The sequence below is a fragment of the Aptenodytes patagonicus genome, chromosome 11, assembly GCF_965638725.1.
Source record: "Aptenodytes patagonicus chromosome 11, bAptPat1.pri.cur, whole genome shotgun sequence".
In the NCBI taxonomy this organism is placed as follows: domain Eukaryota; kingdom Metazoa; phylum Chordata; class Aves; order Sphenisciformes; family Spheniscidae; genus Aptenodytes; species Aptenodytes patagonicus.
In genome coordinates, this window is record NC_134959.1 from 3,731,570 (window position 1) to 3,749,224 (window position 17,655).

Here is a 17,655-nt window from a genome sequence, read left to right on the forward strand (position 1 = left end):
TTATGTGTAAAAAGAGGCATAAGGCCTTCCCTTCTGTCTAAGTACCATTGTCTCAAGTAATTTAGAAGCTCCCTGTTTCGGTGCATTGAGACTTCCAGCGCACAGACAGATTTAAGACATCTTTAAATTTGTGCAAGACTCACAAGAATGTTTTTCTTAATACCACTGTAACTAGAGAAGTATTTATAGGAGAAGTCCGGCTAAAATCCAAAGCTCTGAATCAATGACTATCCCAAAAGAAATGCAATCGTAAGTCTGCTTGGCACATACGGCTGATGGTTTGGGGTGCAAGGAGGGGCACGGCACTTGCACCACGAATCTGTGCATTCGGTGGGGTACAGCTCACAGGCACAAACGCAGAACAGGGACAATGTTATAAATTAGGGAGTGGGAATCTCTCTACTGCACAGCTGCAGAAGAGACTGCTGATAAAATCAGCCTGTTGTATCACATCAGGCTGTTGCTTGCATCATCCCAGCCTTGTTCAGTGATGCATCCCAAATTTGAACATGCAGTCATTGCCATGATATATATAGGCTGAATAATTTTACATTCGTGCACCTATTTGGCATAACACTGTTATAGTAATAAGTGTAAGAACTACTAAAGGAGAAAGTCGTCTTTAAAGTCTATTAACGTCTCCTCCAGTGTCAACCTAAGCAGAGATTATAAATATATATATATATATGCACCCAGATTTCACTGCTTTCTTAAATGGGGTGGAGGTACTATTATAACATAACCTTATCATGCTCCCAGCAGTTGCATAGCGTTGCTGCCTGGTGAGGCATCTTTCCTTAATTCCTTCTGTCCAGATCTTCCACGTAACTATTTTTTCTTGACATATCGTAAGTATGTTTAATTTTCACTACTTAATGGCAAGATGCATCTAGGTAGGGAATACACGGTAGGTTACCTTGGGCCAGCAGCTATCAGTGACTAACATGGATGTTGTGATTAATAAGGCATCTTAAGTTCAAATGAATGATGAGAAATTCCTAACGTCTTCTAAATTGGACTACCAGACCCTGGCTTTCCTTCAGACAAGGGAAAAATGTGTTTGTATCACCCATTTCATTGGCCATTAATGCTATTCCTAGAGGACACCCCATTTAGATGTGCTTTCTCCTACTTCCTCCAGTTCAGCTCTCATACAGTTATAGACAAGACTATCAAGCCCATGTAGTTTCCTGTAATAGCTTTTTCCCATGTTTTAATGACTATAACAACGAGAGGGTTCAGAAAGATAGAGCTTTTATTTCAAAAACAAATCTGAAAGAACAGAGGAACTGCTAAATTGGGTCAGAAATCCACGTAGCCCAGCGTCCTGGGCTTCATGGTGGGGAGCAGCTGGCAGTTTAGGAAAAATACCAAAAGACAGAGCGTAGAGTGATCCCTCCTAGCGCACTTTTCCTGCAATCAGCTGTTCAGAGGTTTCCTTTAAATTGCCTCCAGACCACCATGATTAGCAACCACTAAGAGCTGCACGACTAAAATGTATCTCATTTCTCTCCAAATCCTTTTATACCCTCGACCTCCACAGCGTCCTGTGACAACGAGTTCCACGCTCCAAACTCTGCATTTTGCGGGGAATAACATTTTTTTTGAAAGCTGCTGCTTGCTAACGTCGCCGGGACAAGCTTGCGAACGCTCACGGGGGAGAGCCATCGGTCGCAGGGCACCAGGAGGAAAGGTCGGGTCCTTCAGCTTTTGGACCAAGCTGCAAATTCGGAACCAGCTGGGAGGCTTCGTCCCTGCAAGAAGAGCAGCGACGCTGAGTTGGCATTCTGCGGCGAGGGGAAAGAACCAGACACCCACCCTTTAATTTCTAACATGGTTTTGACTTGGAAGCAGATACGAGATGGGAGCCTACGGGAATTTTGTCAGCGTTGCCAAATTAAGCCTTCCTGGGGCGGATCTAGAAACATCCAGGACTGCCCGGACTTGCAGAGGGTGCCTTGTTTGGGTTTTAGTGGAGACTTTCCGTGCTGGGTCATTTCCTCCACCACGCAGGTTTTGACAGCCAGTGAAGGGCGTGGAGCAGGTACCTGGCAGGAGCTGCAGGCCAAGGTTGTCAAGTGCAACCAGCAGGCGTTTGGGGGTTTAGTGGCTTATTTTATGTCCTTGAAATGTGTCTGGTTTTCAGAAGAAGCTGAGCTCTGGGTCTTCTGAAAGTCATCTATGGCTTTTCCTCTGACAGCCAAGAATTAGTGTTTATTTTAAAAAGCAAACTAAATGTAAACAACCAAACTTGCCTTTTTTTCATGAGAGAAAAGACTCAATAGGGAAAAGGCTCCAGTAAAAGACTGTGACAATCGTGTGGCAGGAGAAACAGCACTTCACCGAGAAGCACATATTTTGTTGATATAATCGTTTTCCCTAGAAGAGGCATTCCTGTATTGATTTTCTGAACATTTCTCTCTTCTGTGCTCTAGTCTGACAAATACGGTTAGCCTGCTGTTTGGGGTAGAGGACTCATTATTTTTATAATGTGACAGATTGCCTAAATAAGACAGTCTCCAGAATGGACCATCCACCAACTCATAAACCTATATGGAGATCTATACAAAATCCTACATAAACCTATATAACAAACAACTGAACAAGTGCCCGTGGTTTGTCTACATGTATGAAGTGCTTGCACAATCATTCTTTTTCAAATAATATATATCATGTTTGTCAATTTAATAAACACATTAAGATTAAATGAACATTTCTTTACATCAGATGAAAAACCTGTGCATTTATGCTTCAAATATCTATGGAGCTGTAGCCACATAGGTCAATATAGGAGGATGGGAATTCTTTACCTCTTCTTGCCTGTCATTATTTTACCTGTAATAAAATTCAACCAAGCCCCAGCCTTGCGTTAACCCGTTCAGTCGGAAATCTGCAATGCACTCATGGAAAACGCCACTTCCAATCAGGCCGTTATACACCAGGGGGCAAGCCTGCTTATCCAGCGCTGCAGAAACATCAAAGTACTTGCCACCTTTGATAAGAGTAAAAAGGGAAGAATGTCTCCAACCTTCAGCAGCATTTTATCTTAAAAAGTCCCAAGATCTATTATTTTTGCGTATGGTTTCTTCTTATGCTTTTCTAAAGAGCAATAGTTTTCCTGTCTGCTTTGTAAATTAAGTAAAATCTTTGATCAAGCTGTATTCCCAGAGCAGCTGAATCCACCTCGTAACATATGTTTTGACACTCCAAAAGTGAAAATCACATCATTTATCCGGATTGGCACAAGCAACAGTCACCACAAATAGAAACTGTAACTCTCCCTCTGGTACAGCTGCCTGTGGCCCTGATCCTGCAGCGGACACACACACAGTTTCACTGATGACACACTACACATATGACTTAACTTAAGCACAGAAGTAAATTTCTCAGGGTGTTAACATGATGCATTTAGCTTTCAAATTTGCTCCAAGGGTCACATGGAATTTCACTGTATTTCACTTTCCTACACTAAATTAACTGCATGCCAAAAAGCTGAAAGCAGATATAGGCGGGCTACATTTAGCTTACCGGCAGTAAAACTGACTCCATATTCATCCTTGATAACACCATCATCAGCCATCTCAGCCAGAGAGGCATTGGACCACTCAATACCAGCCTTCCTCCCATCAGGGAAAAAGACATAACCTACAGTGAGGCTGAAGGGGAAAGAAATGGAGCAGAATTAAAGTTCAACTAAAACTCAAATGGACCAGCACACTGGCCTGCCAGGGGAGCTCAGTGCTGAGCGTGGCCTTCATCCCTGGAAAGCAGCAGGAATAAATAAAAAAGGTTATATTGTGGCATATTGCAAATGCTGAACGGTGGAAGCCACGCGTGCAGGAAAGATGAGGCTTGCAGGATGGATTGTGGTGGGCGGGTGGGACAGGCAGGTCACTTGGTCCCACTTGGTCAGAGGGCTTTGAACGCTGGTCTTTAAGCTTCTGGAGGCAGAGAGCGCCAGCCAGCAAAGCAGGGCTCCCTGCGTAGTGCCCCATTACAGACAGGCACACCTTCTGAAATAGCTGGAAGCGCTCAGTTTGTACCTCTAAATCATCTAGACAGTAAGACAGGCAGCTGCATCAGCCAAGCAGTAATTGAATGGGAAGGAAGTAACTGAAGGTAAAAGCTGTCCTTGTGACTAATTGCAAATGGAAAATTGGGTGGAGGGAGTGGAAAGCAAGAGGGTGTGGATGGAAATTGGGCTATACAGGTTCAAAGCAATAATGTGCATATAGGCGTCCTGCAGAGCAGCTTCTGCCACCTTTAAGACATATGTTTTTAGCAGCATAAACTTCCTTGGTTACTTACTTAGTTGTGGTAGCTGGCATATTAATAACTGTCAAATGTGCCGCAGTCCCATCCTGTAAGAAAGCGATAAAGAAAAAGCAGCCTAATTTATGTGGACTCATTTGCGTGGATCATACACTGACTTGACCAAGAAGACACTGGATACAACTCAGGTTATGCAGTGTGCTCTGACTTTATACTTTTAAATCTTCTCAATACGTCTTCCATGAAAATCTGGCAGCAAATGAGAGTCCAAGAATATAAACCAGACACATTAAGGACAAATTAAGGACATTAAGGACAACAGAAAGTCCACAGCAAACAGATATAAGAGGAGGAGGGAAAAAATACATGCAGAGATGTCAGCTAGCTATGTTCAAAACTGATGGGCAACCTATCAAAGTTGGCCCTGCTTTGACCAGACATCTCTTCTAACCTACATTATTCTATGCCTGAGAGCAGCATACGGAAAAAATGTGAAATAAGAAGGAACTGGAATCTCATGTTTTTATTAATTTCTCTTCCATCCTTGAGTCTGAATCCCTTCGTGTTCCACTTGGGCTGCTCTGAGGCAAATATAAGCCTACGCTGTGATGTTATATATGTACAGACACTCAGGGTATGAGGACTCCAAACTTCAATCAGTGATAAACTTTCAATTCCTCCTTAACAAACAGTCACGTGGCTTTTAATTAGGAGAGGAAGAGCCACAGTTATTTTGAGTCCTGAATAACTATGAAGAAAAGGGAGAGGTTACTACCTGACTATGCACATTACGGTGCAAAAGCACAGTCTTATGAAAAGGAACACAGGCATACGTTAAATCACAGCAGCTACTGGATCTGCACATACGTGGGATTTTCCAAGGTGTGTTTTTGTGCTGGCCAACATATATCTGGGAAAAGAATTTTTATTCTGAATTCAGCCTTAACTCCTGTAATGCTGCCTGTAACAGAGAGTTTAGATTTCTTTACGCCTGTGTTGGCAAAGGAAATGCCTTTTCAGGAGCATCTGTTCGGGTTGCATGCCAGCTTGTAACGCCAGCATTCAGCATTTCCCCAGGCTGTGTGCTCCCAGCAGCCACGGCGCAGACGCTCCTCTGGCACAGCCACAAGGGCAAAGCAGAGATTAGAGCTGAGCACCAGCAGAAATATTTGCCGACTGCTGTCATGAAGGCTTAAGATGCCTTCAAACACCTCGGGCTCTCAATTAGTGTGAATCAGCACTGCATCAACTCCATTGAGCGCTGGGTATCTGCGGCAGCCGAGAAACTGTCCTATAAAGCTGCCTATCTATTTTTTTCTTAAAAAAGCCAAAACAAACAGTGTCAAGTTACCAAAACAACTTTTGGTTCAACCAGTGTAGCAAAATCTCGGTTTTTACACACATGGCTCTGCTTTTGAGAGCTGCTTCCAGCATTGATATGTGCTAATGATGGCACCAGTTAGCACTTCTGATTGCACACCGTGGATGCTCCCAATGCCTTATTTCAGGATATTTAAATATGAGGTGCGCAGAACACCTCCATTTTCATGGTTAAGTAGCATATTGGCATGTTAATACCTACCTCAAAGCGTGCCAAAATCATGACATACCGGTAAATCTCAGACCAGTTCCTGATACCTGCAAAAAAGAACAAAATCACCCAACCTAAAGTTAACTGTTGCTGGAAAACATGAAATAACGGTACCTGACTTGACATTAACTTGAGTAAAGAAATTCTCCAGTAATTGATAACAGGCTAAGCATGTTCCCAAAACAATAATGGAATTGTTCCTCTTTTTCCATTAGTTCAAGGCCTAATGGAAAGGGGAGCAGAGTGATATGTCAAGCCAGACTGACAACAGGTCTACGTACTGGCCAAATCCAGGAAAACGTCACAAAACATTTTAACAGCTCCAAATGTGTCAATGCCTTTGCAGCAGCTCACGAGACATGAATGGACCAAATTCTCTCCATCATGAATCTCTGCACTCAGCTGGCCCAGCTGTGAGCTTATATCCCATCTCCCCCTTAAATAGGAGTACTGCTGCCTTGAGGAGCATCAACCTTTAATGAGGTGAAGGGAGGAAGGATTTGTGGTTCAGGGAGACTTCATGCCTACTTGGGTCTAGGTAGTCTGGTACCTATCCTTTGATGGATAACAAGGATAAAAGGAGCTCTTTGCTCAGATAGGCTCCCAGCACTTGGAAAGGCAAATTGTTTGGTCCTCAGCCCCTCTGCCACAGTCGCCCAGCTTTAGGGGCTGTAAGAGCAAGAGGGAGTGATCCCAGGACTGGGGGTGTCTGAGGAACAAGCTGTCATGTTTCTTCTTCATTTAGAAACTGTAACTGCAAGGCCTCAATTCAGAGCGTTACATGTGAAGTTTAGCCATAAAAATGGTATTTCCTCTGAAATGTCTTAACTTCATGCCCAGTCATGGAATTGGTTATTTTTAAAGATAATCTTTAGTCCCACTGTCCTGCCAGTACCATCTATAGTGAAGGGAGCCGAGTGGATTGCTTCTGGTGCTGTTACCGTAAGAGTGGCTCCGAACACCTTTGAGGGAAAGTTCAGTTTTCTCATGATTTTCTATTTCGATTTCTCCAACAGACTGGCCCCACTGCTCATGTCGGAAGTGCTCTTCCCTTTGTCTGGGAGAAAGAAAAGAGTGAATCAACACAAACAAAATCAGTAAGGCAAAATCAAGGCAGCCCCAATGCCAAGCCGACAGACTTATATCCCAAAATGAAGGAGAGATTTCAGAGCATCTGGATCATGGCTAGGCCAGATTTTACACATTAGCAACGACTTTTACATTTCCCAGCTATTGCTACATAATGTCTGTGAGACACCTGAGTATGAAACAGCAGCAAATTCCCACCCTGACAGACTGTAAAAATGCCCTTTGTTTGAAAAAAATGCTGTACTACCTAACAGTTGCTGCTTAGAAGTCAGCAGATATCACCAAAGACAACAGACTATTGATATACGTATTTTCTGCTTGTATTAAACAACACACTAGTGATACTCATATTTTGTTCCTGTATTTTCAGCTCTCTGAAGCGTGTATAGTAATTAAAACGCCCACTTTAGCCCTTCTTTCACACAATTATATTTGATCCTTTGCTTAGATATACCTGCGCCATTGGTTTTGGAAGAGGTATAAATCAGGTTGTTAGCAATGAAAAAAGACAGAATAAGAAATATTCTTAATGCTCAAGGTTTTACAGAGCAAAACTGGGGGCAGGCCCCTCCACCCACACATCAGGAAGACCCCGTCCGTGTGCAGGATCCTCCTTAGAGGTTGCCAGGTCTGGTGTGGTAATGAAACCAGGAGACACCTGACAGGAGCCGTGTCCTTTATTAGCTCACTTCAAATTAAACCCACCTTCTAAAATCGTGTTCTAAAACAACACATGACAGACCCTGAAGGGATCTGTAGAAAAATTACTGTTAACCCCAGAAGAAATTAATCTCGCCTCTCACTTTTTCACCCTCTGGAAGAACTCGATGGTCCACGGTTCCTGGGCAAAAGCACGTGCAAATGTGCTGGGGTGACTGTCGACACTAAAGTTAAAGACTTCTGTGAAGTTTTCCCAACTAGGAAAAGAGGGGAAAAAATAAAAGACATTATTAACTTCCAGGTGATAGTAGGCCAAGTTGTGCACTTGCTACTCTGACAATGGCAATCTTTGTATTTTATCATTATTGGCTAAATTCTGATTTTCGTAATTTTTATGTTACTACTAAAAGTAGCACGTTACTACTTTTCAAGAAAGCAAACAAAAGGAAACCGAGAAGAGCGACAACAGCCTGCAAGAGTCAACAGATTACCTAGGAAGGGAAGCTGGCAGGGCAGAGCTGCAAGCGAAAGCATGCTGCTTTCTCTCACGTAGTCTGTTTGGAGGTGCAAATGCAGCCTTACTCCAGAAATGCTGTGCTACTTTGACAGCAAATCATTTTTTATCAGACAAACAGGGTCCATAAACAGAAAGAGAAAGCAGAGGCAGGGGCTTCGTGTGTTACCTTGTGCAAATGACCCTTTGAAAACTAACCAAATCTCTAACCACGAACTCACTACACATCCCAAAGCAAAAGTGAAACACTCTTACTGGAAAGAGAATTTAACTGGTACAAGTTCGCCTTCCTCTTCACTCCACCGCTGTCGGTAGGGCCCTTTTCTGTAAGGCAAAGCACTATAATTTTGTATCGCTCCTAAACAAACAGCAAAATGTTTCTGACACGTTTGGAAGTGGATGCAATAGGAGACACTGCAGAAGAATGACACTATTGTGTGCTAAGGCAGAACAGTAATGCTATATTACAACCCTAAACCGGACACAGATATTGCTAGCTGTATTTTCATTCCATAAAAATCAATGCGTGCTATTGCTACCAAATAGGTTTTGGTTCAAGTCGGTTAAATATATTTCCAGATAGTGTTTGAAAAGCCTTCGTCTTTAAGATAAAGATAAATGAAACTGTAGCATGCTGCGGTACCTGAGAAATCCATCGAAGCTTATTTTCCAGCGTGTTTGGGGCTCTAAGTATTCAATAGTGAGCCCTCCTCCACTCCAAATCTCTTCAGATTCATCACTCACCATCATGTTTGGATGTTGTGGGTGCTAAAAAGGCATTTCGGGAAAACATTTGCTTAGTTCAATTGTGGGGATGCAACATGGGTGAATTCCTGCTCTGATGGTCCTCTGCAGGAGGAACATTTGATCGAAATGGCTTTTTAGTTCTACCTGCTTTCTGGTAATTAGATATTAGAGAGGGAAAATTGCATCTAAAACACCTGAGTTACTAGATAACACGCTGTTGTTTCAGATAATACAACTGAATCACTTGTGTGAAGGGAGGCCACTGTAAGAGCTCAGCTCCTTATGCTAGTGACTCTGTCAAGCCTACAGCCAAGCTGATGCAGGGCTTTGGGAGTAATTTGGTCTGAGCTTGAATTTGATGAAACTCTAATTTGGAAATTTCTAGTGCATGCAAGCTCCCAAAACTCTTCAGCTGCTCTTTGAAAAATATGGCTTGTTTTCTAAAGCTGCCACCTTTCTAAAAGGAGAGCTTATGCCTGTTGCTGTAGGGAAGGATCTAAGAAGGTCCTGAACTTGGCTGGCAGTTCTAAATGACAAAGCCACAAAGTAGTATCGTTCTACTAAATATTACTTAGAAAACCAAATAATGCACATCAGTCTTCTCTGCTTTGGTTTTCTGCAAAGAGGACGTCTCCTGCTTTTTCTGGTCATGACTACTTAGCAAAACAAATTTGTGAACGTAAAGATAGTTAGTTGAGAGCAAAGGAATTTATGTCAGATCTTCCCTCCTCCTTTACCACGTAGTCAGCTATTAACAAAAAGGGAAATCCACAGGCAAAATATATGATTAATACCGTCTTCCTTTTAGCAAGAATGAAGCAGATGTACATACAACTCTAAAAGCCTTCCTTTCTCTTTGCAAGAGGCAATTCCACAACGGTTCTTATAGCATTCACTCATTAAAAAAGGGGAAAAAAATCAACCATAACCATACAACGTAACTTATTAACTACATGCTGCACATTATCAGAAAGACTGAATGCTCAAATTCTTCCTGGGAGACTTACCAAGACATTTTTTAGAAAAAATGCTGTTTTGTGTGCACATTATGAGAAAAAGGGAATGAGTGCCAGACACCTACTCAAAAAATTAGACATAACCAGTAATCTGGCCAGTTCTACCACTGTCTTTAGTCACAGCACCAATGTCTTACTGTTAGGATATTAATGTAGTTAATATTAATATTAATATATAGTATATATTATAATAATTATATATTATATATTTTATAATAATAATATAAATAATATTAATCTCTAAGATGCAGAGAACATTAATTTTTGCTTGGGATCCCGACACAGGTTCAAGACAGGAGTTAAGCACTGCTCTTGAATGTCATCCCACAACCACCACTTACTTCAAACTCTCCTACTCCATCCACCCTCAGGAAGAGCCACATCTCACAGATCCCGTTAGGACGCTTGGCAAGACGAGCGATCACAAAGGTCTTGCTGGTCTCTGCAAAGCCGGCGAAGTAAACCGAATCAAGCGCCTGGGGAAAGGGAAATGGGTTTCAGCTCCAGCTGGAGGCAGGAAAGGAGGGGGAGAAGGTGAGTAATTCTTTGTTTTCCGTAGGTTTCTTCTCAGGAATGAAATTTTACTTTCACTTTTTATATTTGGTAGCAGGCACCCCGGCAAACAGCCAGAGAGTTTTGCTAGCAGCAGTGAAGCCTCATTCATAAGACAGGACAGTCCATGTGCTCAGAAAACATTCAGTTAATCTGGCATGCAACACTCACATCATTCATTGACACAAAAGCGTTTTTCCTTTCTTGTTTGCCCATTTCCTCACCAGGGCAGACACAGAAAGCGGAGAGGAAGCAGATGACAAGCAGTTTTAGAGAGGGAACATAATTATTGCATGTTAGCCACAGAGCCACAGACAAGGTAAAATATTATCCTGAATTAAGATGATTATTTTGCAACGAGAAGTTCCCTTGACCAAAATCCTTAGGAAATGTGTCCTCAAAAAGAGTGTCTGCAAGAAAGAAATTGAGCCACAAACGTGCTGTTTCCCCACCTAGCTCCAGGTTGTACGTAGGACAGCTTACACTTAGGGGAAATATAGAACTGAAAAGGAAAAAGGAAGAGAAAGAAAGTCAGTCATAGGAAACCCAGCACTTTACTAACATAATTAGCAGCTGGGCTGGTGTAGGGCCAGTTAACATCTCAAATCACAAAAACTGTTAGGCACAGAAGTCCCCACCTTCAAATTCAGATGTATATTTTCATGTATTCGTGCAGAACTCACTCAAAGTGAAGTATTAAAAGCTGGAACGTGGAGATTAAGATTTATGTATGCATTTTTGGGCATGGATGAAGTTCTGCTTCTGAAAAATTACTCATCGTAAAATGCAAAGAAATACTGAAATCAGACGCTTATTGCCCTTGTGCGTACAGATAAGGGGGGATTTTGAGGGCACAGAGTCTGGAAATACAGAGCGAGCCTATTGGATGCCAATGCAAAAATTGAGAGACATCATTTCTGGAAGTGTTTTCCAGATCTGTTTTTAGACCTCTCTTGTAAGTGTTGCTCCAGTGCTGCTGCTTGAGGGAGCAGAGAGGAAATCACAGACCCCTTGGCTGTTATCTCAAACCACCCTGGATGTCAGTTTGATTTGGAAGATGGTGTCACTCCTGCCCTATCAAATTCAGTCAAGATTGGCAAAACACTTCAAAACGCCCCGAGCAGCAGCTGAATTAGTAGAAAGGAAAAGCTCGAGAAAACAGCTCTTTCTTTTAAAGGCTAAGCAGGAACCTCAATGCATTTGTTAAATAATATGACTTAAGGATTCCCAGAAGGCTCCAGGAAATGTTAGCAAGAAGTTGATTTTTCACAGAAATTACTTAGGATCCAAAATCTCAGATGGCATCTGCAAGCCGAATCCTGATAAGGCAAGGAAAACCGAGGGAAATCCTGTCGCATCAGCCTTTCTGCTTCCCCCTCTCACCAAATAATTCAGCAAAGCCCACCCAGATCTCCCTGTTAGGCACAGTGAGCATTTTGACAGGATGGTACACGAACACAGGCAAGGTACAGGTTGTAGACAGAGGGTTTATTATTTATTAAGCAGACAAGTACACCCGGAAAACTAGATTCAATTCACCAGGTGTGCTAAAATAAAAGGCTTCTGCATCCCACAGTGTATCTGCTTTTTCCCATTGACACCAGCTGGCCTGATTAGAGGTAACCCTTCTCCCTGCAAGGGACAGCCAAGGTGACATCCCCAACCTGCCCCCCCCGGGATGTGTTGAAGGCGGGGGGGAAGGATGTGGGTCCCGAGGCTTCAGGGATCAGGCGGTGGGGGGTGCCAGGCACCAGGATGCAGGGGATGGGGGTTCCTGAAGGATGCAGGTCCCAAGGGGATGCAAGGTGCTGGGTTGCAGGGAGGGGTGCTGATCCCTGAGGGATGTGGGCTCTGCAGATGGAGGTGGTGTGGGTCCATGCGGGTATGGGTCCATGGGGGTATGGGTCCAAGGGGAACGGGTGTTATGGGGGAACATGGGTCCCAGGGGGTTCCAGGGATTGGGGCGTGAGGGTGCTGGGGATGGGGTCCCAGGGGAACATGGGGGTGCCAGGGGTGCAGGGAGACGGGGGGTGCCAGGGAAGGGGGTATCACGGTAGGGGGTCCGGGGGAAGGCGCTGCCGGGGAGGGGGGTCCCAGGATTTGGGGTGCCGCGGCGGGACACTCACGTGGGGGTCGGGGCGGAGCGGTCGCGGCCGCCGCGGCTCCGCGGGACCTGCGCCGGCCGCCCGCTGCCTGCAGGCGCCGTGGAAGAGCAGGAGGCAGCCCAGGGCCCAGCGCTTCAGCGGGGCCAGGCCGCCGGGGGCGGCCGCCCGCCGCGCCCCGAGCAGCGCCAGCAGCGCCGCCGCCAGCAGCGCCAGCAGCGCCAGCAGCCCCAGCATCGCGGCGCGGAGCGGGGCGCGGAGCGGGGCGCGGAGCGGGGCGGTGCGCGCTGGCGGAGCGGGGCGCGGGGCGCGGTGCTCGGCGCCGGCTCCGGCCGCCGCCAAACCCCGCCTCGGGGCCGCTCGGCGCGGTGTCCCCGGGGCCGGCGGCGGTCGTTTCCGCGAGGGGCTCGTCCCGGCTGCCGGCGCGCTGAGGTCACTCTGGGAAGTTGCATTTGCTCCTGTTATTTAGTTATTTATTTATTTTTAGAATTTGTTTTTAAATTTTTCTCCCGCGAAACGTGATCTCGGCGCGCGTTTCGCCCAGCTGTATGGAAGCGCTGAAAGGGAAGTTCAGGCAGTTCCCCCGGAGGGGCACAGCCAAGTTTCTAGGAAATCCTCCGGGTTAGGTGGTGCGGTGCAGGAGAGGTGGGTTTTGGGGTCTCCCCCCTGGGGCCATCGCGGGGTGTGAGGGCAATACCAGCGGCTCCTCCCCGAGGCTGAAGGTTGTGGATGTTCCCGGCTCTTGGATTCGGATCGCAGTTCCTATTATAGAATCATAGAATCATTGAGGTTGGAAAAGACCTCTAAGATCATCGAGTCCAACCGTCGACCCAACACCACCATGCCCACTAAACCATGTCCCTAAGCGCCTCATCTACTCGTCTTTTAAATACCTCCAGGGATGGGGACTCAACCACTTCCCTGGGCAGCCTGTTCCAATGTTTCACCACTCTTTCAGTAAAGACATTTTTCCTCATGTCCAAGAGATTGTAGATTTCTGACCCTGTTTTATTGGGCTCTCACGTAAGCGGGTCCTTCGCTTGCTCCCGCTGCCAGCTCCAGCCAACGGGCAGGGAAAAGGCTTGGCAGCCCATTTCATCCAAGGCACCAAAACCAAAAAATCACAGCAGGCACAGCTGAAGGGGTCTTCAGCGTCTCTTGTAGGTAAAGAAGCCGTATTTTTGAAGGCTTTTGGCTGGCTGTGCAATAGATCTTTTTATTCCTTTTGCAATTATCAAGCATTTAGTCTCATTTCCCTACACTAAAATAAACCCAGCCTCTCGGGAGTGGTTGAGGTGTAGCTGATCTCGCTTTGGAGAAAGATGGGGCTCTCGGAACCCATGCTTTCTTTGGTTTTCTGAGCGTGTTGACCCCCTGTTAGCTCTACAGACTTCTCAGGGGACTTCCTGTTCCTTGAAAAAGCACTTATTGTACATTTTTATGCCTCGTCTCCATTGTCCCTCAATTTGGTTATAAAGCCACCTCTGCTGTGGTTTGTGTTTAACAGATCAGTGCTTATGGTTCTTTCGATTTTCTTCTTTGAATGCAGCTTGGCTCCGCTGCTTCCTTTTGCCCTTTATCTAGTCTTTTCTGATACTGATGTGCACTTACTCTGCCTCTATGATCATGCTTCTATTTATCCTTCAAAAGCCTCTAGTGTCTTAGATGTTCCTTTTACCTTCTTCTTAAAAAGCTTCCTTATTTTTACATGGTTCCCCTTTTCTGAGACCGGGCACAACTGTTGTGTATTGCTTTATTGCTATCCATGGACCACATCAAATCAAAAGTAGAAGGGCAGGAACTAAAAAGCAGAAGGCACCAGAGATTAAGACAATGAGGTTCAGAAATTCATTTCTGTAAATCGCCATCGCTTCAGTTAATATTCAAGGGCCACGTCTTAAAGTTAACCACATAGAGTAGGCAGGGTGCCAGAGAGGTAATAAGGTTATTTTCCTGCTCCGGGTTGTGTGGTGGAGGGACTGAAAACGGTCTAAAAACAGGAGATGTGTCACAATGTTATCACCCTGCACCTGCAGCACGGCACAGCAGATACGGTTCAGTACAGAGAGAGGCTGCAAAGGGAATGGATAATGAAAAACAGCTTTTATTCTCAGTTAAAATTTAAACACAGTATTGACACAAAGCAATACTCAATGGGGAAAAATCCACACAAATGACAAACCTTTGGGACTTCACAAACATGCACGTAATTACACCCGCAGCAGCACTAGTCTGCTTGAGACGTAAGGGCCTAGGGCAAATGAGAGATCCTTGTAAACTCTTCCTTTTTTCCTGATGCGATCCACGAGCAGCTCTACTGCACTTCGGCAAACTGTTGGAGTCCTTGTACAAATCATTTGAATTTCAGTATTTGCATTTCTGAGGGGAGGATAAATGGGGCATGAATATTTCATATGTTCCTCTGGTATGGGAAGTATTCAAAAACTCCCATAGTCTAAACAACGCATCGGTTAAGGTATTGTGGCTGTCTTTATGGAATCTATAACAGAGATAAGCTCCGTTCCTTCCTGCGAGGACAGGAAGCATGGAAATAATTTGCTTCGTGCCGCATTATGTTTCAACATTTCTTAGGTAATTTGTTTGAGGACTTGAAGTTATCTCTGGCAAACAATTTATCTTGGCAATATTGTTTGCTGTGGAAATGGGTTCCAAACCAGCAGGACTTGCAGAAGAACCAAAGTCCTGACATGTCTGGTAATGTTTTTAGTGTGGCAAAACCAACACTGTGCATATTAAAACAAGTCTAAGATCTGCTCTACACGCTTAGCAAAAACATGGGGAGGAAAATATTCAACTGATTTGTTTGGTTTTAAGTTCGGGAGGAAATGAGGAACCTGCAACTGATGCACGGGGCTAAAAATATGGAGAACAAAGCAAGCTGAATTCAAGAATTTCTGGTTAGCATGAATTTGCTAACTTGCTCTTAAGCATCAGCAATATTGACCATCAAACTTCTCATTCCGTAGTGAACACTTTAAACAGCACTGCCTCTTTTAAATCCAGCTGCCTGGCAAAGGAAATTGGTATGTTAGGACCATACTCCATCAGAAAAAAATACTTGGGCACCCTCAGAAATCAAGGGCCTGCAAAATCAGATGAAGTGTAGCTCTGAGGTCCAAACTGGTTCTCAAGAGCTTTGCACTGCAGGGAGCACCGACTGTATTTGCTGTGCAAAGCTGTCCAGTCACTCTAGCAGTGTTTGAGCAGAAACCAAAGCCAAGACAAAAAAAATGCATCGTGGCCTCTCCTCCTCAGAGAGCTGCAAATGTAACTGGATTTTCAGAACTACATCCAGAAATAATGGCTAGACTCACATCTGTAGTATGAGACCCAGACAGGCCTGTACTTCGAGAAAGCTCAGATCTGGGAGAGAATTTCCTGGTTTCAGCCTATATTTAAGTTACGTGTCATTATACATGACGTTTCTTTAAAAAATTGTCAAATAACTGCCTTGTCTATACACCTTTTCTCCCTGCATTTGCATCCGGAGGTACTCCGTTTGCCAACCTCCTATGGCCGGTATGACTAACACTATTTAGGCTGCCCCAGGGCTGCAGAAGTAAGTGATGCACCATCCAGTGGACAAAAGCACTAGTTACACTGTGGTGACAGGTTATTAAACATCGGTTCCACCGAAATCGATGGCAAAACTTCCACTGAATTACAACCTCTCACTGATAAAGCATGTGTGAGAACCGCTGAAGTACACAACCTCCCGGGCGTGACAACATGCAGAGTCCTGTCTAGTTGATAACTGTTAAAAAAACCCAGCACGGTGCCTTTTTTTGTCACTTCTGGGTAACTGTCATATATCGGCCATCCTGAGATAAAAGCACAAGGAAGGCAATGCGTTCCAGTTTTCTCAAGGGCTAAGCTCACTATAAGCAGCGCTGCACCCTGCCCTCCGTTAAGTATGTACCCAAGAAAAAAAATGCTTTTCTTCATTTGGTTTTTATTCCTGGATAAATGATATATAAGTTATATTAAGGGAAAACATGGAGGGAGAAGGAAGTTTTGGAAGAAGACCAGCTCCTATGATTTTGTGTCTGTAGATGTTTACATACTTTCATTTTAATAGCAGAGAGGCTGGCATTAGATTAACTAATTTATTGTAGTGTGTGAACCCCAGCTGTTGGGAAACAGACGACTACGCAGAAAAGCAAGTTCTTCTGAAGTCGCTAATATTTCAGCACAGAAGCAGAAGGAAATGCAAAGAAAAAAAGTGGAAACACACGTAGACAAGTGGGCAGCTGTATTTTGTTGTGCTTATCAGCATACACAACCCCCGACGCGCTTGCTGCCCATGTCCCACTAGATGGTGTTCATGCTACAAGAAAAAAACAGGATGGAGAAGCGTGCCGGAGCTGTCCTGTCACCCTTCAGCTTTTTAATGTGTTTTAAATGCATCATCAGCTCACACACTCCAAGGTTTGCTATTTTGCCTCTCATTTTTAAAGCTACCAGGTATATATTTTTCCTAATACGCAGTGGAAAGTTCTGAATGAGTGTCATGCAGTAGAATTTCCATATAGAACACTTTGTCTAATTTAACTACCGATGTTGAAGCCTAGGTTGACCAAATTTAGTAAACGGCCACAGAACAAGCTCTTGACTTGGGTGCCAAACCATCCTCCTGAGACTCCGTGAAGTAACGAGGGACTGTAATGAAATATCACCACGAAAACGTGTGTAGACATAAAGCAAAAACCCTTCCTGGAAGAACTTCAGTAGAACCCACTGGATCTGTGCTCAGTTATCGCAGGTGCGGGTAGATGTGCTGCCGCTGGATCACAACGCTGCTGGTGGTGAAGACTTCGAAGGGACGGAGGCCGGACTGTGCCTCGGGTGTCTGCTCCCCCAAGGAAGCAGCAACACCATGGCTTCGGGCAGGCGGCGGGCCGTGCCGCACCCTAACGGCCCAGGCACTGCCGGGGGAGCGTGGGGGCAGAGGCCGCCCTGTCAGCAGGCCACGCGTCTTCACTCTGTGACCGCTTGTTACGACGGCGGTATCACTTCAGAAGCCTACGAATCCAACGGTATCCTCAAATCATGATTATTTGAAAATCTGAGGGGAAGAGCGTCCAGCTGCAG

General features: G+C 44.8%; 1 protein-coding gene across 1 annotated transcript; it reads right to left on the reverse strand.

Moving 5' to 3' along the window:
- Positions 1 to 1,237: 1,237 nt before the first annotated feature.
- Positions 1,238 to 12,626, reverse strand: LOC143165379 (uncharacterized). The gene is made up of 11 exons (XM_076348787.1): positions 12,568 to 12,626; positions 10,231 to 10,365; positions 8,770 to 8,894; positions 8,382 to 8,450; positions 7,756 to 7,869; positions 6,805 to 6,920; positions 5,855 to 5,910; positions 4,309 to 4,361; positions 3,529 to 3,656; positions 2,836 to 2,992; positions 1,238 to 1,754 (listed from the first exon to the last, which is right to left on the reverse strand). The coding sequence occupies exons 2-11, from the start codon at positions 10,270 to 10,272 to the stop codon at positions 1,652 to 1,654; spliced, it is 963 nt and encodes a 320-aa protein (XP_076204902.1). The 5' UTR covers positions 10,273 to 10,365; positions 12,568 to 12,626; the 3' UTR covers positions 1,238 to 1,651.
- Between the last annotated feature and the right edge of the window lie 5,029 nt (positions 12,627 to 17,655).